The 22,561-nt window shown below is 41.6% G+C and overlaps 1 protein-coding gene across 3 annotated transcripts; it reads left to right on the top strand.

Moving 5' to 3' along the window:
• The first annotated feature begins 763 nt into the window (after positions 1-763).
• On the top strand, positions 764-21,674 carry pdgfab (platelet-derived growth factor alpha polypeptide b). Of its 3 annotated transcripts, none has more exons than XM_088008357.1 (6): positions 764-1,729; positions 2,495-2,591; positions 7,627-7,761; positions 9,573-9,763; positions 18,958-19,084; positions 20,697-21,674. In XM_088008357.1, the coding sequence occupies exons 1-6, from the start codon at positions 1,670-1,672 to the stop codon at positions 20,708-20,710; spliced, it is 624 nt and encodes a 207-aa protein (XP_087864483.1). In that variant the 5' UTR covers positions 764-1,669; the 3' UTR covers positions 20,711-21,674. The 3 variants fall into 3 exon arrangements, with proteins under 3 accessions (XP_087864483.1, XP_087864482.1, XP_014839118.1); XM_088008356.1 differs by having other exon boundaries at positions 767-1,729; positions 2,492-2,591; positions 20,700-21,674; XM_014983632.2 differs by having other exon boundaries at positions 774-1,729; positions 2,492-2,591.
• The last annotated feature ends 887 nt before the right edge of the window (positions 21,675-22,561 follow it).

Here is a 22,561-nt window from a genome sequence, read left to right as displayed (position 1 = left end):
GTTTTTAACTTCACAGGTAGCACTGTTCAGTCCATCCTCAAAAATGGAAATAGATTATGACACAACTGCAACCCCAAGTAAACAAAAGTTGTGAAAAGACCTAAGAGAATTCAGAAGGAACTGAAGTAATCAAATTATTAGTTACATTGTTTTTGTTTTTGTTAAATCTAGCTTTGCAACTGGCAAAAACGCCATTGCTGAATTATTCAGTCATCATGCAGTAAATAAACACAGTACATACACATAATTCAAAGCAATAATGACCAATCAAATGTCACCTTAAATGCCCATTTCTGCTGTGAAAACTGGTGGTGGCAGCATGATGCTGTGGGTACGTGTATATTCTGCACACAAAGAAACTGGGTGAGACCTGATCAAAAACTGCATCATGGACTGTTGAGGCTTTTACTTCAAAAAGTATTTTCAGAAAGTTGTTCTTTTCATTTGACAATGAAGCTCTGCTTCTGGCCTGTCTGTCACAAAAAAACCGCTAAATTAAACTGAAGTGTGTAGCTTTCACTTAAGAAACTGTGATAATGTTCAAGAGGGTGAAACATTTTTGCAAAGCAAAACAAGCTGGGAGGAAAAAACAGAGAAACCCAGAAAGCTCTAGTCATGAGTCATGACCATCAGCTGGAAATATGATTCACGTCGATGTCCTTTAGACAAAGCATCCGGAGCAACTCATCTATTATTTGCAGAAAGATCAACCCGGAGCATCCTCCTACTTCTTCTTAATCCAGTTATCAATCCGTGTAGTGGTGGGTAATGAGATGAAGGAAATGTATTTGAAAAATTGATCTATTTTCCAGTCTTCCTGTAAATAAAAGCGGACTACACACCAAATCTGTGAAGGGCTCTTTTTTTTTTTTTTTTTTTTTTTTTCAAAGGACATAGACACTCATGCACTCGCTCACACAGGATGGAGGGGGGAGGCGGTAAGAGGGGCACGGGGACGGATCTTGGAGTTTTAAGCCATCAGCCAACCAGCTCCCCTTGCTGAATGGATGCACGATCACCCAAACGCGAGGGGAGGCGCAATGGGCACAGAGCTGCTGGCTCTCTATATTCAGCGGCTCAGAGGCGCTCTGACACCATTCACTCCAGAGTCCTACACGTCCAAGGACCTGCGCGCAGACACGCTCTGAACAGCCCGTCACGGACGCCTTTCTCCATTGAAGATTTTCTCAGGGCATCTTTTGGATTATTTTTCATTCAAGACTTTCAGAACAGAGAAAAAGCAGTGCGCTTTCACTTGTCTCAGCTGTTTTTTTTTTTTTTTTTATATGTGTGGTTTCTCATTGCATTGGGTCAAAGTGTGAAGTCTTTTTTTTTTTTTTTTTTTTTTTTGCTAAGGTGAAGGACAAGTGCAATGTGCGCTAGACTTGTTTATTGGATTTGCCTCACGCGTGCGTAAGGAAGGTATATGCTGTGCTGGAGCGCAGGGCTTTTTCCAAGAGGACGCAGCTCAATGTGAATAAAAAAAGAAGACTGCTAAGCCCGAGAGTTTCAAGCAAGTACAAGCAGCGCGTCTGGCCGAGCTGCTCTGACTACACCGTTTCCCCCCCTGAGGGGATGGTTGTGGATCCTCTGGAGCCAGGAGCGACTCAGGGGCTCCTACGCGGCAGCACATTTTTCGTGTTTGAGGGAGACTTTACAGTAAAAGGAGATGAGAGCCACAATTTGCTGCTTCCTGCTGTGGACGACGTACCTGCTGGCCACTGCTGAGGTAAAGTGACCAAATTCAACCAGGTTTTTTTTTTATATTCCAATTAGAGTGCAAAGGTCATCTCCTCAAGGGCCACACAAACATACACATAACACTGAAACGCGGTGTTTAATTTAAACTCCATACGAATGAGGTTTGAATTAAAGCCTATGCAAAGAAAATCAAAACAATAAAACCACCGCTAAGATGATTTGAGGCAGCTTCTCTCACAAGTGCGCGTCTCAGAGTAAACACCGCTGCATGCGCTTGGACGCACAACGCAGTTATTTTTGGTCTTTTTGTTTTTTTTTGGTGCCAAATCTGTTTGTAGCTTGAGGGCAACTGGGCAAACGTTTTGGTTGGACCAAGCGCGTCCATGGGAACCGCTCTGGCTGATAAAAATAGTTGCTGTTCCTGTAAGGGCTGCGCACGTCTTGCTCAACCCGAGGTGCCTGGATGAGGCGCGACAAGTGCAAAGGGTGCGAGGTTGCCGCTCCCGCAGTCTTACAGCTTTCGGTCTGAGTTTCGCTCACCAGCTTAGCGGAAGACAGCGATGTGTTTTTCAGAGGTCTAATGTTGCTGATTATTCACTAAATTCGCAACGGATCTTTCTCTCTGTGGCACCTTGTTGCAAAGTTGGCTTCTCAAAAGGTTTCCTCAGTTGAGTCTTTGTCTATAGAGCCAAACAAATGCCCCATATGCTTCCCAATCACTCGACACATCTCTAACCTTATTTTCTTGTTTGATTTCTTTGCCCCCCAAACGCCCCGCTCCCTGCCACAGAAGGAAGTGGAGTTTCCCCAGGAGCTGATCGATCGACTCTCCAACAGTGAAATCCACAGCATCAGCGACCTCCAGCGGTTACTGGAGATTGACTCCGTAGGTAAATTCTGCCTCTTGATACTATTTATTTATTTACTTACTTTTTTTGCGCGTCATGTGTCTGCAGGTCGGATATTAATCTGATTAAACCCAACATAAAAAGTCAAGGCTCTTATGTTGCGGCTTTATGATTAACCTAAACAATAGGTTGCGCATTTGAAAACGCATGATCCGAGACAAGTGCATTTACTGCACACATGTGATGAAGGGTGAGTTCAGTGAACTTGCTTTGTTGCCTCCAGACTGCCGCATGTTTTTGTGCCATAAATCCGGTGAAAAGTTGTAGCAGGTTGCAGGTCAAGCCGGGCTTCTTCTCCCTCTGTGTCCCAGACTGTCTTGCTGATTAAATTACATCTGTGCGCTGGAAGAACTTGTTTGCCTTCACATGAGCCTCTATTTACACAGGCTGCTGTCATATATCAAGTTCAGGGCTCCTTCTGTGCAGATTTGCCAACAGAAAGGGGTAATTACCTCTCCTGCTTTACAACTCTCTACATTTCACATTCAGCAAACAAGGGCAGAGACTGGAATTTGAGTTGTTATTGGTTGTAATAGCCACGTTTTGTGTTTTCTTGAGCTTCCTCCACATATTTCAATGTATTTTATAGTGCAGAATTTTACAACAGAAGGAAATTGACGTATGCTTATGCTGAGATTTTTTTCTATTCAGCACCTCTTAATTCAATTCTCTGTAGGCTTTTGGATGCATGTTTTCTTCTAAATATTGAAATTTGTGTATTCCGTTTTGGAAAACAGTTTGAGCTCAGTCAGGATGGATGGAGAGCATCTACTGACCCAAAGTGAATGTCTAGACTTTGACTAGGTTTTTCCCACACATACTAAACCAATCTCTTGTTGATCTGACTGTATGTTTAAGGTTGCCGTCCGACTAGAAGGAGAACCTCTGGCCCGGTCCAGAAACTTTTAACTCAACTTTAGGATTATCCCCGTGTTTCCTTCTGTCTTCTCAACAACTATGACCACCATCCCACATCATGATGCTACCACCACCATGATTCACTGTTGGGATGGTTGGACTAGTTGCAGTTGTGTCAAATCCTTTTTATTCTGTGATGATGAACTCTATCCATAACTTCACCTTGATCTAAACTTTCTCCGTCTCTTAGTGATTTCTTTCTCATCAAGCTTATTGCTCACCAACATTCTCAAACAAACTTCTGAGGCCTTCAAATTACAGCTGCCTCAGACGCTTGGGGTTAAATTGCACATGGTTGGGATTAGGTGATCTCTGAGGATAATTGCACAGAACATTTTATTCTATCCAATAAAGGGCCTGGATAGAAATATGCTTTTCAGAAGACCGCATTGTCATTTCTTTCCACTTTAAAATTTAACTCAATTATGTGCTGACCTATCCCATAAAATCCCAATAAAATACGATAATATAAAAAGTTTGTGGCTGGAACCTTAACAAAATATGGGGAAATTTTTTGCAAAGTTTTATAGGATTTAATTAATAGAACAACTTCAGTGATGGATTTAATTAACATCAAAACGGGCAGTTTTCCACAGCAGGCATCATTTCACTTTACTCTGAGCCCAGAATAAACCGCTTTGGTGCCTCATGGATGAGAAAAGGTGCTTGTAATTGAATTAACGTGTCTTTCTTCAAACAGATTAATGCATTGCAGAGTAACAGCAGTAGGCTAATTATTGTTATACGAGGACATAAATCTGTCTTGAGGGTCAGCGTGGTCAGCCCTGGCCAGCCCATTAAAAGACCCCCAGACGCCAGCCAGAGGGGTATTTTCGGAGCTTTTGTTTTGGATTGTTTGAACTAGAGAAGTTATCAGTGTTAAGGCAAAATACTACGTAGCGTGACATCATCCAGGAGGGGAGATCTTAAAACAGAGGTGAACTTTTCAGAATTAGCTTTTAATTGTTCTGTGATTTCTGTCCCAGGAGGGGGTGAAGTTTGGAAGTGGCAGGATAAACAGGGCGCCCAGGGGTGGCTTGCACTACTCCTGTGCTCAGTGCAGGCTTGCATTTGTTTTTGCAAAGTCCCTGTCCTCAGCTCTGACTGTCAGATGAGATGACCCTGTTGAAGTCTGCAGATGGCTGTCTGGCCCCTGAGGTGCTGCTCTCCTCGTTATACTCCTCCTCCTCTCTGTCCCTGTCTCCCTTCTGAGGTGGCCCCTCGCCTGCCTGCTCTTATCTCTCTCAGTGAAGAACTTTGACAGAAAAGGGAACCTGACTCTTGGTAAGGGGCAGAGGTGGAGGAGGGAGTCGGAGACATCTTGAGACGGAGCTCCAGCTTCAATCGGAGAAGCCGCAGGTTGTTGTGCAATCTGCTTTGTCTTCTGTCTCCCGCACAGTTAACAGATAACTCTGACACTAAGAGAGGGGAGTTGCTTGCCACCTGTTATTACCCACAACCGCAGAAGTACCCTGCTGCCTATTAGACTTAAGCCTACATTTTGTCAACTCAGCCACATAGCTGTTAAAAAGAAAGAAGACAAATGAGAAAGAATGACAGACGGAGGGAGTCCCTTAGACTGAAAGTCAACAACATGCTGGCTGTTTGTTCAAGGAGAGGGAGAATGAAAGAGAGTGGAGGAGAAGAAGCAAAAGGAGGGACTTAAGGCCCTTAGCTAATGGAGGGAGTAATTTACCAGTCTTGAAAGCCTGATTCATGGTAAGAGACTGTCTCCTGTCCTCTGGTCTCTTGTCTAGAGACTCTGGGCGTGTGCATACATATTAGTCACCTGGAACCAGAAAAGGATCAAGCCCCCTCACTCCACCGCTGTAGTCTTTCCACCTCGTTTTCTTTCCTGTTTCTTATGCGGCCTCTCTGTCAAATCCAATATAACTTTCCCTTACATCAAACTTTCCATATTTGCCGTATTCTTCTCCTACCTTTTGTGTATTTCTGACAGTAAGAGATGAAAAGATTTATAGATTGGGGTGTTATGTACAGTAAGAGTGTGTGTGTGTGAGTGTAATGGTCTGAAAGAATGATCGCTCAGCCCTTTGTTTGACTCCCAGCTTCAGCTGCAGGCAACACTTCCCTTCAGTGAACCTTTAGTTCTGGGTCGCCAACTGGTTGACTGACTCCCTGACAAGCTGGAAGGAAATTCCCCGAACTGTCTCTGACGGACAGACCTGAAAAAAAGAAATGATCAAAAAGCAAATAAACAACTGATCCCAGGGGTGGACGATGTATAGTTCGAGGAAATCCCTTCGAATTACTTTGGTCGAATGCACAAAAAAGCTGAAAGAGTGTTTGCCCACAGTTGAACTCTGTTCAGATATATGTACTTAAGGCTTTTCTACATTATGTAGGATAATGAGAAGAGTTTCTCAGATTGTTGTACAGTGTCTTTTTGCTCAGTGTACATATGTAGAATAATCCTATACAAGCATGATATACCATAAGAAAGGCAGACCCACCCAGTTTGCAAACATAGTCAGACGCTCTTGGAATCCTGCAGACAAGCTTTATAATTTTATTGCTGTTCTTGCACTTTTTCTTAATCCACCTTAAAAGTCTGGGTGGAGACCAAAACAAGCACGTCTTATCAGATGACCGTGAACATGAAAAAAAAAAAAAAAAAAACTGAGCTGGCTATGTTAGCAAAACATGTACTTTCCCCAAAAAACCACAAAGTGATTGAAAAGCAAACATTTGCAGGAAATGAGGGACACAGAACCACTAATTAGGCCTAAAATAAAGGTGACCGGGCCCTACCTGTCAAATGACCACTTTAAGCCTCTGTGTCTGTAAAAGCTGGTTGTTTTTTTCAAGTCAGTGCTGACTCACCTTCGTCTTGCTACAGCTAAAAAAAAGTTTAGCCTAGTCACTGAGGGAGGCTGACATATAATGCCAGCGATTACCCAGTGCACAACTGAACCTCCTACCTGCAGCCAGTGTACTAGAAGTTACCACGCTTGCATGTTTAAGGGAACTGTATAAACCCTCTGGGAACATAAAATATACTTTATTTCATTATGGCTATGTGGCCAACCAATACTTGGTTGTTAGAAATGCAGTTGAAGATTCTTACTTAATCCTGAAAATGCTTTCATAACAGTGTATTGCTCACCATTAAGGGGAAAACAAGAGTTTCTTTTTCTACTGTAGTCGCCAGACTAGCAAAGAGTCACATCTCTGTTTAGTTGTGATTTCCTTTATCTCTGCTGTGATGACTTCATGGCATTCTTGTCTCTATCAGAAATACAATTTATAGCGACTTCCCAGTACGGTAGCCAGACTAACAATGTGTCATATGTTTGAGTCATAACTTTGTTGAGAGGCATGTCCATTTAACTTTGAGCTGTGGTGATGTCACAGGAGTCTGTAGAAATAACATTGTTTCTTTGAGAAATGTAATTCTTAGTATTCATCCCAATGTGGGAACCAGTGTATCACCAGTTCATAGCTTCCAGTCATAGAAATGTTGTGTTACGGTCTAATCAGAAATAAAATTAACTCTATCCTTCCAAATATCATAATGAGATCGCGACTGAGAGAGGCAGAGTTTGATCTTAATGTGACGAAAATGTAGAACTTGATTTGTATTTAAACAGTTTTTAACGTGTTGAGGTTAATCTAAAACTTTCATTTTGCACTTTAGGCCTCTTCGAAATTGTTTAGGGAGATTTTTTTTTCTTTTCATTCCCACCCTTATTTTTTGTGTGATAAACCTATGCTTAGTGTTAGGATTCATATAGTATCAAAGGCTTACATGAATGCTTTAACTTAACTCTTGCATAAGAAATCTCTGCCTTTTTCCTACTTCCACTTCTTATCTAAAATTCTTGAATAAACAGTTGCAAATCAATCTTATAAACATTTACTCATCTGTTTCTTGATTGCACTGTGTTATAACTGGGATTGAATTGCACTGTGTAATTGAATCTCAATGTGACTATGTAACTAGACTGAACTGGAATGAACTGGGTGTAGGCAAAATTGTTTCTCCTGTGAACATGACACGTAAAAGTTGAACTTGAACTTGTTTGTTGAATACCCTGTTTGTGACATCATTAACATGGCGTCCTTCTGTTCTGACGAGGTACGGGAAACGAAGTTGTTGAGGAGCACAAGCACCACAAGCACCACAACCACCATAAGAACTCGTCCCATCATCACGGTTACTACAATGACCTGAAAAGCTCCCAGCTGCACAGCCGACGCAAGAGGAGCATTGGTAAGACCAGTCGGAGCTCAGAAGTTGCATCATTACATGCGTGACAACTTGGCACACACGGCGTCAACATGCCCTGAAAATAATCCGAAATCTCACTTCTAAAACAGAAGTTCCCAGGACATGAAACAGATCACTTTACACTAATTTCCAACAAAGCTAACAGTTAGTGGTTTTTATACTGCTTCTTAAGGGGGATAAAAGGCACCCTAATGAAGACATCTACCCAGTATTTATTTGCAATCAAGGAATCATGAGAAAGGGAGGCTAGCGCGCGGGGTTGACGGGGACGTCTGACACCAAGCCTTTTAATTGGCCCGAGGCTTGCAGATCTAAAGACACACGCGTCAGGAGAGAAATATATCCTCGAGCGTGGAAATTCCAGACATTCAGGGTTCAAGTTGCAGCTCGCCTCTTCCCTCAGTCAGATTTCTTCCTAAAATGCCACGCGGTACGATATCTGATCGAGGCGTGGAGCCTGCAGAGTGCATGCTCTCCATGATACTCCCAGCAGTGGAGATGCTGGACGTGGACGAAGCTGCTGGTCGTGTTTCATTTATTTGTCCGGCACCATAGGATTATGAGATAGTGTGGCATTTTGGCTGCTCTCCACAGAAGCTCTTGCATTCAATGCATGATTGGCATTTCATCTTTACAGGATAATTATTATAATGCAAACAGTTTTACACATCTCAAACCATTGGACACAGATAAAACAAACTATAAAACAAAATTAGTGTAACATTTGCGAACATCTTATTTAAGCATATTTTGATCAGTATTTCTAAAAAGAAATTAGGTAACTTTAAGAAACTAAAAAGGTGTGTTTTAAACTAAGAAAATCTTAAATAAATTGGTTTTGTTTTTTTCTTTTACATTTAACTCCTTAAGTTTACAATTTTATATTCCCAAGTTTAAAAGAAACACAAAATAAGAATTAGGCTATGTTTGACAGACAAATAGGCAACCTCCCAGGGCGGCATCTTTGGCATGAGATTACCCTACCCACTCTCTGTCCAAACCTCCCCCTGTTCCTCTGATCCTCTTACCCCCCCTGTCTGGGTTGCGGATGCCATGGCAACGCCTAATGCATCCACCACCAACACCCCTCCAACCCTTGTTGCTTAGCGAGCTAACAAACGTCTTGCTCTAACACAAAAACTCTCTTAGTTACAAGTTTTTCATGGTTCTTAATTTTTACCAAATTGAAATTTTCATCCACAATATAATCAATAGACACATACCTACCTTCCCATTGAATGTTGGACACCACACATGAACAATGTGATAAGGTACCCATTTGAATAAATCAACACCTGGAGCTAATTTCTAATCAATATATTTAAGTACAATATTTTTACAGACATAAAATAACTTGTTCGAATTTAGCAACAATTTCCTATTACGTTTTCAAACCTTTGTTATTAATTTAAATAATGATACAACCCACAAAAATTCCTTTTTATGTAGCATTTGAATTAAACATCTGTGGTTATTAAATTTCCCACCTGCTGAAGTAATGGCCATCTTGCCGAGTCATGCTACGCTAATAAGACTTTTCCTTAGACTTTTAGCTGATCTGAGATCAGGCTTTTGGAAAGCTTGTGTTCTTAACACTCCTAAAAGATGCTAGGTGCGATATGAGCTGCAAGACAAGCAGCTCTCACATCAAGTGAGTCATCAAGAGTACAAGCAGCTGTGTGTGTGAAGATCAGATTCCAACCACACATAAGCACTTAGCTGAGGTCGGTAAATGCGTCACCAGATGTTGTAACATGCACAACAAATGCATTGAGCCACTGTCTCACTTCCAGTCGAAGAGGCCGTCCCGGCAGCATGCAAGACGCGGACGGTGATCTACGAGATCCCCCGGAGCCAGGTGGATCCCACATCTGCCAACTTCCTGATATGGCCGCCCTGTGTGGAGGTGAAGCGCTGCACAGGATGCTGCAACACCAGCAACATGCGCTGTCACCCTTCCCGCAAGCACCACCGCACCGTTAAGGTAAGACTGGATTCCTTAATAAACCAATCATCAATTATTAAGCCAAGTACAAACATGTCTCTTGCCCTCATGTGGTAAGTCTGTCTGGCTTTGTTTTCTGTACAACTCGCACTTCTCTGTGCTTTTTGGGAAAGTAAATCTGAGAATTTAAATCCGATGCCTTAAAATTTTTAGCATTCAGAGTTTCTGAGACCTGCGAAAGTGAAGAGTTTGCCTGGCAAAATGTGGAGAAAAAATTGAAATGTGAAAATGTTTGCTTTACCTGTATCTTTGTATCCATCCATTCTCTAATTTCATTCACCAAAGAAGTGAATGAAATTTAGTCCATCCATCCATCCATCCATCCATCCATCCATCCATCCATCCATCCATCCATCCATCCATCCATCCATCCATCCATCCATCCATCCATCCATCCATTCATCCATCCATCCATCCATCCATCCATCCATCCATCCATCCATCCATCCATCCATCCATCCATCCATCCATCCATCCATCCATCCTCTCTAGGGCATCCAACAACAGTGCCCATCCTTCATCTTTTAGCTAGAGTAGCTCATCAGCACGATATTCAAATATCTAATTATAAAACACTATGAAACTTCACAACTTCATTGTGAAATTATATTTCTACTTTAAAATTTGACTAAGAAGGACTGAGATATCTGGAACTCTGACATGAACAATTTGACAGAATACTAAATCACATGCCAATATCTTATTTAGGAGAACCCCTCTTGATACCTTCCTACAAAATGGTCCGTCTGACCTCTACCAATGTCATTCCCTACCATTTCAAAGCATTTCAAACCCCTTTCCATCACTCTGTCTCTTGCTTGGTGTAAGTTCAAGGTGAGGACATCAGAATGGTACAAATGAGAGAAGATGAAAGAAAAGGGAAGGAGGTAGCTGTTGGCTGGGGTATCTGTTAAAGGAATTGCCCAGAGAGGGAAGCTCCTGCCAGGTTTCAAGAAATAAAAAAACAATGTTTGAGATTGTCAGGGAGCCACATGCTGCAGGACTGCTTCAACGTCTTCCTGTTGTTTATCCTTTTGTCTTTTCTGGAAACAGTGTGCCCTTGGACGACAAAATGACAGTGAGAACGAGGAGCATAGCTTTCTTGAAAACATGTCCCTCTGCGCAGGATCAGGGGAGACATGGTAGCAGGAGATGAGATGTATTTCTCATTATATTTACAGCGGCGGTATTGAGTTGGGGAACTGCTCTTTTGGGAGGTATGGGTACTATGTGGTCTGCCCTGTGAGAGTTAGAGACAACCAAGGTATAAACAGCGTAGCCAAGAATACTCTGACTGTTTGTCTATATCTGTACTTAATTATTGCTGCAGACAGCTTGATCTTGCCCAGTTACTGGGACTGCCAGAGTTGTTTTCCTTTTGCCTTTCATCCAAGTCTTTAAAGATCTCTGCCTGATAGTCTAGTCTAGTCATAAAACAAATGCCAATCCGGGCTATGGAGCTTTTATTAGTAGCAGTTTTTCTATTTTACTGGGATTTTGTGTAATAGGCCATCACAAAGCTGCATTGAGGATGCATGGCTTTCAACAGCTTGGACAAATACAAGTTTATGGTGTGAAAAGTACTTCAAGCTTTGAAAATTTCATGCAGTGTTTTTCAATTTTTTATTCCAAAATAGGAAAAAAATAACCTGTCACTTCCAAGATATGACTTTTCACTTAAACTGAGCAAGATTGGAATTAATTGGAGAACTAACTGCGAGGCCCTTTGTAATGCTAGAAGAGCTGCAGAAACCCACAGCTCAGGTGGAATTAACTGCAATCTATGTAGGAGACTCAGCAAACATGTGGAAGAAGGTGATCTGGCAGGTGGGGCAAAATTTAAAGTTTTTGGCAACATTCAAAATGTTCAGTATGCCTGAAAATGTTCTGCACATCACTTGCTACATGACATCCCCATTATGAAACAAGCTTTTCTTTAACAAATACACTGAAGTTGGACAGAGCTACTGGTTTGATGGATGGATCGAAGTTCAGATCAATCCTAGAAGAAAGCACACTAGGCTGCAAAAGACTTGAGACTGGGGCGAAGGTCATTGGGTTTTTGGTCAGAAATGCTGACTCATGTTGTGGTCAAAGTCGAGAGTTCTGATATACCACACAATCATCTGTGTCTCTCTGTCTGCATGGAAGAGGCTCAGCCTTTCTGTTTGCCAAACAGCTGGTAAATGTCATCCTCAATAGGAGCTCTGTCTGCAATCGGAGCGACGTAGAGGGATGGAAAGACGCTGTCGACGGCATTTCAAGACATTCAGTTCAGCTATTCCCAGAATGCTCCGTCCAGCTTTGTTTGTGTTTTTACCTCATGACATGGGTAAAAAAATGGGCACACAGACAACAGACTGATATTTTGGGGGTGGCAGGGAGGGTGAAAGGCGTTGTGTCCCAAAGGAAGGCATCCCTCAGGGCTTTCTCTTATCAAGTGACATTCATCACATTGTGTGCAAGAAGCATTATGTCAGTGTGAGCTTTGACTTTGAACAGAGGCTCAGTTTGTTCATTTTTTGTTCTTTTATTAGAAAGCTAAAAATTATCTCAGACTGCCAAGGGGTCTGGATTGTTTTTCTTCTGTAAGCCAAGGATCAGCATGGAAGATTTCTGGTGTTTTCTTTCCACCTTACACCAACCTAGATTTGTCTAAACCAGTTCTACATCTGCTCTTACTCTGCCCATTCACTTGAGACTGGGTATTTAAAGGAAGCGTGATAGGTCTGTGCAGGCCCTGTTCTGTACAAGCCTGTATTGTTCATTGGCAGGGTAGTGACTTTGCAAAGGTCTAGTGAGAGGAAGCACATCTTCTTTGCATAATAGTGACATAGTCCAAAACAGCTCATTGAGAAAGGAGCTTGAAATAGGCAGAACTGAGCTGGTGAAATCTACAGAAATCTGCAGAAAATGTAGGAAGGATAATAGTTCAACTTAAAGCCGCGAAAGTGTTGGACTTTTGCGTAAGATTATGATATTGTGATCATCTCACACTGACACATGCTTCGTGAGTATTATGTTTAGACCTATATTACCTCTACATATATTTTTTCCCATGAAAAATCATATTGAAACAAAAAAAAATGACTGGCGCACAAACCAAGTAGATTTCTGAAAGAAAAAAATTATTATACAGCAGTGACCGAAAGAAATGAGTAAAAAGTTGAGGTTACATGTTATGTTTACAAATGACATTAGGAAAGAGGAAGTGTGGAGACTCAATTGAAAACAATACAAGCAAAACACGAGAACCAACCTTTTAAATTAGCGTCATGATGTTCCTAATCTAATCTAAAGGGTGTATCACTTTTACCTTTTAGTAGCTTTTAATAGCTGGGAACCTGCAATTGGCTTCCAAGCAAGCATGTTGCGGTGTTTAGAATGGGTTGTCGGGGAACATCTTTGTTGGACATGAGCGTGGGTGAGGGAGAGCGAGTCCTCGACACGATGCAAACCCAGATGAGGCCATTTGTACGAAGCTGCAGCAAGAGGAAGACAGACCGCAGAGTAATGAAGTGTTGATGGCTACAGGATCAAAGTGGAGGACAATTGAGGCCAGGCGGAAATGGGCCGGTACAGAGTGTGGGGGTCCCACATATCTCTCAGCGCCAGCCTCCAGGTCCTCGACCCCTACACGCAAACATACTCACACATGATTACCCCAGCAGACGGTGGGTCATGGCGGGGTACTGGGCGGGGGAAGGAGGGTAGCGGTAGCTGTACCCCTGTGGTTTTGTGGGACTCTGACTTACGGGGTGTTTCATAAATAAAAGTGTGGCGTTGATACAGTGAGAATGATTTATGGTCATGTGAGGGACAGGGTAAGGGGGGGTTCAGATGGGAGTGAGGGGCCTCTGTGTTTGAAGTGCCTTGCAGCTGTGAATTATTTACCCTTTGATTCGGTCAGCTCTCCTGGTGGATGAAGCAGGGTGAGGGAGTTTGTGTGAACATGGCGGGGCAGGTCGCAGACCATGGGAGTGTCTGAGATGTTGGCTACTCCTGCAGCGGCTGGAACACTTCAGCAGGGAGAGAAGCAGTATTTTTAAAATCATATTTGACTCAATAGTCTGTATTTTTACTTCACTCCTTCCCTGCTGTCCTCCCTCCTGCTCCTCATGCTTCAGCCCATCCAGATCACCTCTCTGCGCACTTCAGTGTTGGAGTCTGATTGTCTGACGTGTGAAATAGTTGTTCACTCCCTCTGTCTCTCCTGAAACTGCAACTCTCTAATTTTACCCCACTTGTCAAGGCTCTGCATCATCTGTGCTCTCTCTCATTAAATCTCATTCACTTTTCATCCTTTGCGTTGCTTAGTAATGTCCCTTTCTGAAATTATGGTTTCTGTCAATGCACTTGGAGTCTGGAATGAACAGGAGTTTGCTACTTTTTTTTCCACCCTTGACTACTGGAACTAGGCTTGGGCTGGTATGAGACTCTCACAGTATTTCAGTATTAGTAAAATAATTCAATACAAAAATGTAAAATAGGATTTAATTGGTCTCACACTGATTTTCCAACATTTATTTCAATTTCAATTAATAGTCTAAAGCTATGTGTTGTCCTAACTTCACATACCTCTTTTAATACTCTGCTCTCTTTAGTGCAATACAAGTTTAAAAAACAGATATTTTAATGGTACTTACTCAGGAAGTAACTATAAAAATTCATTTATTTACTGTCCTGTTGGGGATACACTTGGACAGTTGTATTTATCGTTCTTAAAAGCCATCAAGCTGACTGGCAGGATGGAGCAACATGTAGGGGTGGGGCATTAATTTGTGCTCCCTACAGCTGGATAAAACTCATTTTTTCCTTGTTGCCCATTAAAAGGAGTTGAAATCATAGGGATGAGTTGAAGGAAAAATGTTGTATTTTTGAAACCGTAAAGGTTTGGGTATGGCTTGGTATGGTTTTGTACGCAAGCTAGTTCTTGCATCAACATCAGGCGCACTACGCTCACTGTAGTTCTTATTTTAAACAGTAGATGTCACTGCATAGTGTGTAAACAGTAATTCATAACTGAAGAAGAACTTAGAACAAGTGTATTTCCTACATACAACTGTGGTCACACAGTTTGACTTTGCAAGTGTTGCTTTTAGGCAACATTGAACCCTCAGCAACATTTTGCAAGAAATGCACCTTCAGACTTCAATCATTCGTATCTTTATTAAAACAAATGTGCTTCGTTAATATACTTTCTTTTCTTTTATTTATTTCATTGCACAAACAAAAATAGTAACAGATGGAGATGCACAAAGCCTCTCCTTTCTCCTCTTTTTTTTTCTGGGCAGTAAACACAGACTGTCTCTGTTGCCTGTTTTCCCTCCTGATGGATGAATTGTGACCCTGCCCAGCCTCTTTCCACCCCTCTCCATTCTGCAAACATACACATGCACTTTTTATTTATTTTTGCTTCAATCTGTCACTGTTCCAGTTTGCCATGGCCCGCGGTGCACATCCACATCCCTGCTGTGTTTTACTTGGAAGTCCGGAGCAAAACTTTCCCCTTCCTTCATCATGCTCTCATCGTCAGTGTTCTGTGCTCAGGGAATTCCCAATTAGCCCCGACTTGGACAAACGGCTTCACACAGAAGGGCTGCTGGTGACACTGGGGACAAGCCAAAACCAAAAGGGGGTGTGATTCCCAGACCCTCAAGCCTCACCCCCAACCCTCTGGATTGGATATCATTCCACTGCCACTCAGGGGACTCTTTCTCAGGGCCTGGATTTCCAGGGAGTTTAAAGCGGTTTGATTTATACAAAGAGAGTGTGGGGCCCTGTGTTGTAGCATGGGAGAAGGGCGCTTTCTTATCTAGGTTTTAAATGGGAAGTCACTGACTGTGCAACAGAGTGTAAGTCTCTGTTAATAAGACAACGATGCTACAACAAAAGTCCTCATCAGCTCTCACTTCTAACACAGGAAAGCAACCCAATGCATCTAGATGTGATGATGGCAACTTTCTGAGGTTTACACTGTGTACCAGAATTGGGAAGAAAGGCGATGTACGTAACTTGACGCGTGATATGGCTTTTTGTATCATATTGCCAGCCCAGCATATTTCAGAAACTGCTGGATATGTTTGGTTTTTAAAGACTTGACTAAAATGTGGATTTAAAGAGAATGATAAAAAAAAATACAAGGGGCAGTTGTGTGGATGAAAATGCTGATTGAGGTCAGAGCTCAGAAGGAAGAATTTTACACAAACTCAGTGAAATTGAAATCGAAATCGATTTCATAGACATGCAGCTGACAAATCAGCAGCAATTGTATGATGCTGCAGTGTGGATATGCACCACGTTCTCCTAGGAAGGTTTTTGACACCTTGTTGAATTTTACCAAGAATATTTAAGGGAGCCTTGATGGAGAATCTCGTGCCTTACTTGGTATTAAGGAAGGTACACCTATAATTAGAAATTATGTTTGTTTGCTTGATATGAGAGCGATTATGGCCCTGCTATGTGCAGGTCATCGAAACAAATGAACCGCTGGGGTTCACATCAAGGGAGGCCATTTCTTCATCCTTCTGTCAATAGCTGTTTGTTTGGCCCGGAAGAGCTAGTGTATGTCTTAGTCATTAGGATTAGCGTCAGCTGTAAGTCTTAGACGAGACTTTGTCTTCTTCGCTTCCTGCTCGCAATTTCTGGAGCATTTGCTCAGAAGTTGTGAGTGAGCGCAGACATTCTCGTAACCAGCATCAGCAGACAAGCTGTCCGCACAGGCAGCTGCATCTTTCATCTCTTTCTCCTTTCATCCGTATTTTCCAGTAAGATAATCGGATTAAACGCTGGCTGCGGTTTTCTGAGAAAGTTGCATCATTTTGGGGATGTTTAGCACACTTTTTGTAGACAAATGCAAACCTTTGATAAGTTTTCTATCTGTCGTGTCAGTGTTGGTTTAATAAATTTCCCAAATGGGTAACCTAGAAACCCAGTGTTAATAGGTAACACATGAACACCTTCTAATGCAAGTCATGATCATGGCGAGGTACTCCGCCCAGTCCTTAAATAACCACCTCTGTTTGTACACACACATGCTTACTCCCCTGTGAGAGCTAATGAGAACGGTGGTTAACCTTCCTACTCCTAGTTTCTTCCTCACTTTGGCCTTTCACCCGCTCCTCTTCTGTTTCATGGCTCGGAAACAGCAAACACACCACCAATAACCCAGACACCATTGTCCTCTGTTTGCGCTCCACATACCTCCCCTGCCTGCTTGTCCTCTTTTCACTGCCTTTCTTCTTCTCTTCTTTTCCACAGATAGAAACTGTTGCAAAGGAGTGGCTGCTAAAAACTGCTTGCCCTTTGCCTCTTTGCTGCCTCAGTTCCAGTCGCCCTACCCGCCCCCCCCCCACCTCTCTGTACCACAAAAAGCAACTCTCTCCCTTTTTGAATTTCAGCATTATTGTTTGTTTTATCAGACAGGGATTGGTATGTTGATTTGTCTGCATGACTGACTCACCACCAAGAGCCAGGCTTGGCCCTGTGCCATCGTGGGATAGAGGAAAACAGACTCTCACTGGTTTTGTGCGTGCAGAAGCTTCATGCCGAGTACAAGACTGTGTTGCTCATATCGCTGCTGAGTGCTGGGAGGTTGTCAGCCAATATCCTTTCTCGTGCTGCAACTGGCATAGGTGAAGCTGAGGAAATTGTTTCCCTGTGGTTCCAGAGCCTTCAGGGATGATTTGAGATGTTACCTTTCTTGATGTTCAGATCAGAGGGGCAACAGCATGTGCCCACCTTTTCTCCTCAGTTGCATAAGAGTATCATCATAACCTCCATGCAACCTTTTCTGCTCAGCTTTCATCTGAGCTTTAATCAGTAGTGCATTGTTGATGAAGGCTCAGAACATTCATAACTCTTGGATTGGTGGTTGTAACAAGCTGTGCCTTGGAATGACTGGAATTCTTGTTGCGCGTTTTGTGCTTGTTTGACCGTTTTCTGAGCTTAGAACTGATTGTGCAGAGCCCTGAGAAAAAAATATTCTTTTGAACTTTATACAAATTTTGTAACATTGCAGTCACATATTTTATTGTACAAATAAAATTGATTTACATGATTTACATTTTTCTAAATCATGGAACTGTCTTGTGCAAATTCACATTTGATTTCCCTGAGTTAATAAACTAAGTAATCCATAGCTATGAGTGTTTTGAGTGTCTCTGGCCTCTTTGTGCATTTTTCCCCCCAAATTCTTTGCTAACCAAATTGATTTAGTTCTGGACAATCTAATACTTAATAATATACTTTGATCTAAGCTTTTACATTAGTATCTGTGGCTGCATCCTTGGAATTGTTGTCCTGTTAAATGGCGAACTTCGGTCACAGTCTCATATCTTTTCTACCTCCTGACACAGAAGTCTGCAAACCAGTCAATTTGTGAACATCAGCAGCATAGAAATTACCAAACAGCCCTAAATTTTCTCTGTGTCCTGGAACAGTCTTATTTGTGTGTGTAATACTTGAAAACATCCATCTGCCTCCACTGATGTGCTTGATATGAAGGAATATCAGCAAAAGAATGCCTTCCACATAGTTTGTGGGAAGCTGCAAACAGGGCCGGCTTACTTTCAACAGTGTCTGTGGTTGTACGGTGACAAAATAAAAAAAAAAGGTTTAAAGTAGTATGAATATTTTAGAAGGCACTGTAGATTTCCTACATGCAAGCAAAGCAGAACGTTCCATAATCCATGTAGAAACACGGCTTAAAATCAACATGTCGAGGCAAGGTGAATGAGTTTAGGTGTCTGTTTGGATGTGGATGCTTTGGGTCGGAGCTGAGGGGATCTCCCAGCTTCTTTTCTTTTGCCAGAGCAAACCTTCCCAGGGCCTGAGGGTGCAGTATGCTCTATCCTACCCCTCATCCCTCCTCCTTCAACTCATAGCGGGGTCATACACTCCATTCAGACGCTTACAGACCATAGAGCACACAACAAGTGAAACCTAATGAATCAGGCACTGAGGAATGCTCCTGTCCCACTCCAAACACAACAAGCAAAGCCTTAGCTGAGTTTTTTATGAATTAGTTTATGCGTGTGCCATCAGTCATGGGACTACACCTCTTGATGTTTGCCGGTGGGCAAATAGAGTGTGCTTTCATTGACACACACACACAGGGAAGAGTAAATGTGCAGGACCCTATAGCTAATCTTTCTCCTCTTCCTTTCCTTTAGGTAGCCAAAGTGGAGTACGTGAGGAGGAGACCCAAGCTGAAGGAGGTCTTTGTGAGGTTAGAGGACCACCTGGAGTGCTTGTGCACATCGCAACATCACGTGGTAGAACACTTAGATCCAGAAACAGGTAAATAAATACAAGCTGGGATTTCCTTCACATCTTCCTTAAATGATGTTTCCGAAGTCCCTTTCAAATACCGTGTTTGTTATTTTAAAGTTTGATGGCCGAAATCCCGCGCCTACACTTTTGTCACTGTGCACGCCTCCTTATTCTCTCTGTCTGCTTTGGATTAAATGAACCTTTACCTCCAAATGCTTCCAAGCAGACATGCACACCTGCAAGGTGACTCTCTGTTTGAAAACTGTAAAGCTTTGAGCCTTGCTCTGTGAGAATTTGTGTGTTAAGGGTGTGTGTTCAAAGGCTGCTTGGCATGACAGCAGTTAACGTGCCTTGATCTGAAGGTTTCCTATATCTGTGTGCAGATAAGCGCTGTAATGTGCGCAGATAAGGCACCTGAAGAATTTAAACCGAGTTAAATTTTTGCACTCTCTGCTTCTGTCCCAGGGCTGTTGCGGTTTCTTTGGTTTCCATAAAGCCTGCTTCTTGCTTTAAATCCTCCTTCCTCTTCACCCTCCCCAACTTTTGTGTTTTCAGGCCATCGTAGGGTTAAAGGTAGAAAAAGGAAACCTAAAAAGCTAAGGCCCACCCAGGACTTATTGGTGACATAATAAAGGTGCTCATATTACCCAAAGTCCACTGCAAGGCTGTGACAGGACACAGGTAGGAATTGAGCACTGAAGTCACCTTTTGGTGTCACACTGGCCCAACCAAGGCCAAAACTGGGCCTGCCAATCACCGTCACCAATCACAGTGTGAGGAGAAGGAGGGCTACCAAGTTTTACCTCCATGTCCCAATTGTGCATGTTGAATTTGTGGCCTCTTGAGCATGCTGACTTTGCACAAGTGTTTTGTTTCACAGCAGTGGTCTTGCGACTTGTTGAGTGCATCATCAGTTTGTTTCGTCTAACCTCTAAAGAGGCACCCTTCTCTCTTAATTATCTCTTGCTCCTCTTTAAGTTACAGTGCCTTGCAAAATCATTCATACCCCGTGAACATTTTCACTTGTCACTTTAAAAATCATAAACGCTCAATTCCATTTATTGGTATTATACATAACAGACCAATGCCAAGTGTGCTTTTTTTTTTCTTTTTTTTTTGCCAATTACAGTTATACTGTATGTTTTCCAGTTCAGATTATGTTTTAAATAATCCTCCTTGGGACATTAAAGATTGTTTTATTACTTTGAGTTTAAAAGTAAACTGAAAACAAATACTCACCACATTTCTCAGATTCAAATAGTTTATTGTATAAAATACTATTAAGATACATTGCTAATTTGTGGTTTCTGGACAAAATGTGACAGTTCATGGGGTGTAAATACTTTTGGGATTCACTGTATCACCACATTTGTTTTTCCTGTACTATCCTTTGTACACAGAAAAATCACCCTGAACATAAACTGTTCTTCAGCTGATCAAGTTGTTCTGTATATGGGGGAACTTAATTCAGAACATCATTGGTTATAAGTGTGTTGTGTCAGTTTGCAGGGAATGCATGGATTCAAATGCTGAGGTTGGGATGTGATTTCAGAGATCTACAAAGATCTCTTTTGTAATAATAAAATGGGAGTCTTTGCATTTGTGATAGTAATTTCAGCTTTGTCTCTCTGTCCTGCAGCAGATGTGAGGTGAGACCTCCCAGAATAAGGGGCAGCATCACGGGATGGACCTAAACCAGAAGAGGACACCATCTTCTTTGTCTGTCTCTCCACCCACCATGCAAACATTGTTTAAGGAAAATATACTTTCTCCAAAAGTCTTGAGACTGAAAAATAGACAACAGACTAAAAATACAGAATGCCAAAGGTGCTTTCAAAACCAGTAATGATGAGGGCAACTGAACTGTGCTGCTGATTACGAAGAAAAAAAAAGAAGAAGATGCCGTGAAGCTCAGACTTCAAGAGGATGGAAGGAATTTGGGATGAACAATTCAAAAGACATGCAAAATGGAAAATAGACTGTGGGATCAGACTTTTTTGTGAATCCAGTGCTATAGCTCAAAGTGCCCTGTTTGTATAAAAAAAACTGTTGCATTCATAAAAAGAAAGCAAAAGGAAGATAGGAGTAAAGATGCAAGGAAACAGTTTGGGAGTGTTCATTTTTCCTACAAGAGGCAGAAAACATTGTGACTGATGGACAATTTGTTCTAATTAAGGAAGAAACAGCCTCAGAGACTTCCGGTTTTGAAATTGCCTTACCTGCTATGTACATATAGATCTAAAAAAAAAAAAAAAAAAAACGGAGGATGCGCCGCTGCTTACAAACTATTTATGTGTGTGGACATTTGCTTTTGTCACTTTCAGTCTTCGAGAAAGGACAAAAAAAATATGTTTTTATTAATTTCCGCAGACATACTGGTATGTTTGGTCCAGTCCTTTGCTTTCACCAGTATCACAATCTCAGTGTCATTTTTGTTTTTTAGCAGTTGTTTTTTTTTCCATCGTCAACCATGTTTCGTATTATATTGCAGTATATCTGATTGATGTCAAGTCTTGCATATGGTTCAGATGTATGTGTGCAAGGAGGAGATGTGAGAGTTAGTAAAGGAAGATGTTTTATTTTTGTTATGAAATATATTATGCATACTTATATCCAAGCAGGAATGATGTTTTCTTTCTTCTCTTTTTTTTGGAAAACAATGCAAATCATTTTAGCAGATGGTCAAATTGGTAAGGTTGAAATCTGTTTTCTTCACTGTTGTACAAGGGTATAAAAAAGCAGAATCAATAGCTAGTGGTAGTTTATATTTCCTTATGCTGCAGTCATGCTCCTTTTTTCCAGACAAACAAGCAAGCAGATATTATAATATGTCGATGACAATCGCATAACTATACCAGAAAAGGTACCACAGTGTACAGATCTAAGTAAAAGTGTAGTTGTAGTTGGGTCTGTGTCCTTACAATGAAGCAATATTTGGTGTCTTAAACTCCTGTTTAGGATTCACTTTAATTTGATTTACTTTTGCATGTTTAAATCTTTCGTCTCTGAATCCATAGTTTCCATGCCAGTCATCAAAATGCTACAGGTCAGTGAGCTGAGTCCAAATTACAGACAAATTTATCTGACATCCATGTCAGAAGTGAAAGAAAATTTGATGTGCACTTGTGTTGAATTAAAGGTACGTTCCTTGTTTTGTGTAAGGATACCAGTAGATTAAAAATCTGTTAATGAATGCTAAAAGCTTATGAATGCAGCAAAGATTCAGTATCCAGCAGAGATATAACCAGAGTAGGATGGATTGGTTTTGATCAAAGCATATTTATGTGCTGAAAAGGCCCAAACAAAGTCCAGAATCCAGTTAAGAATCCTTGGCTAAACTAGAATACTGACTTTGTTGTTAGTTTCCAGTGATCTGTACTTCTAAATGTGTAAAAAAACAACAGTAAAAAAACAAAACAAACAACAACATAAAATTATACCATAACATTGGTCTTATTATGTTATGCAAAATGTATCTAAATTAACAGGAAATTTTGGTTAGAG

This window comes from Poecilia mexicana, unplaced genomic scaffold (genome assembly GCF_051168715.1).
Source record: "Poecilia mexicana isolate PSO_F unplaced genomic scaffold, ASM5116871v1 scaffold_8, whole genome shotgun sequence".
NCBI lineage: Eukaryota > Metazoa > Chordata > Actinopteri > Cyprinodontiformes > Poeciliidae > Poecilia > Poecilia mexicana.
This window is presented reverse-complemented; position numbering and strand designations above follow the sequence as displayed.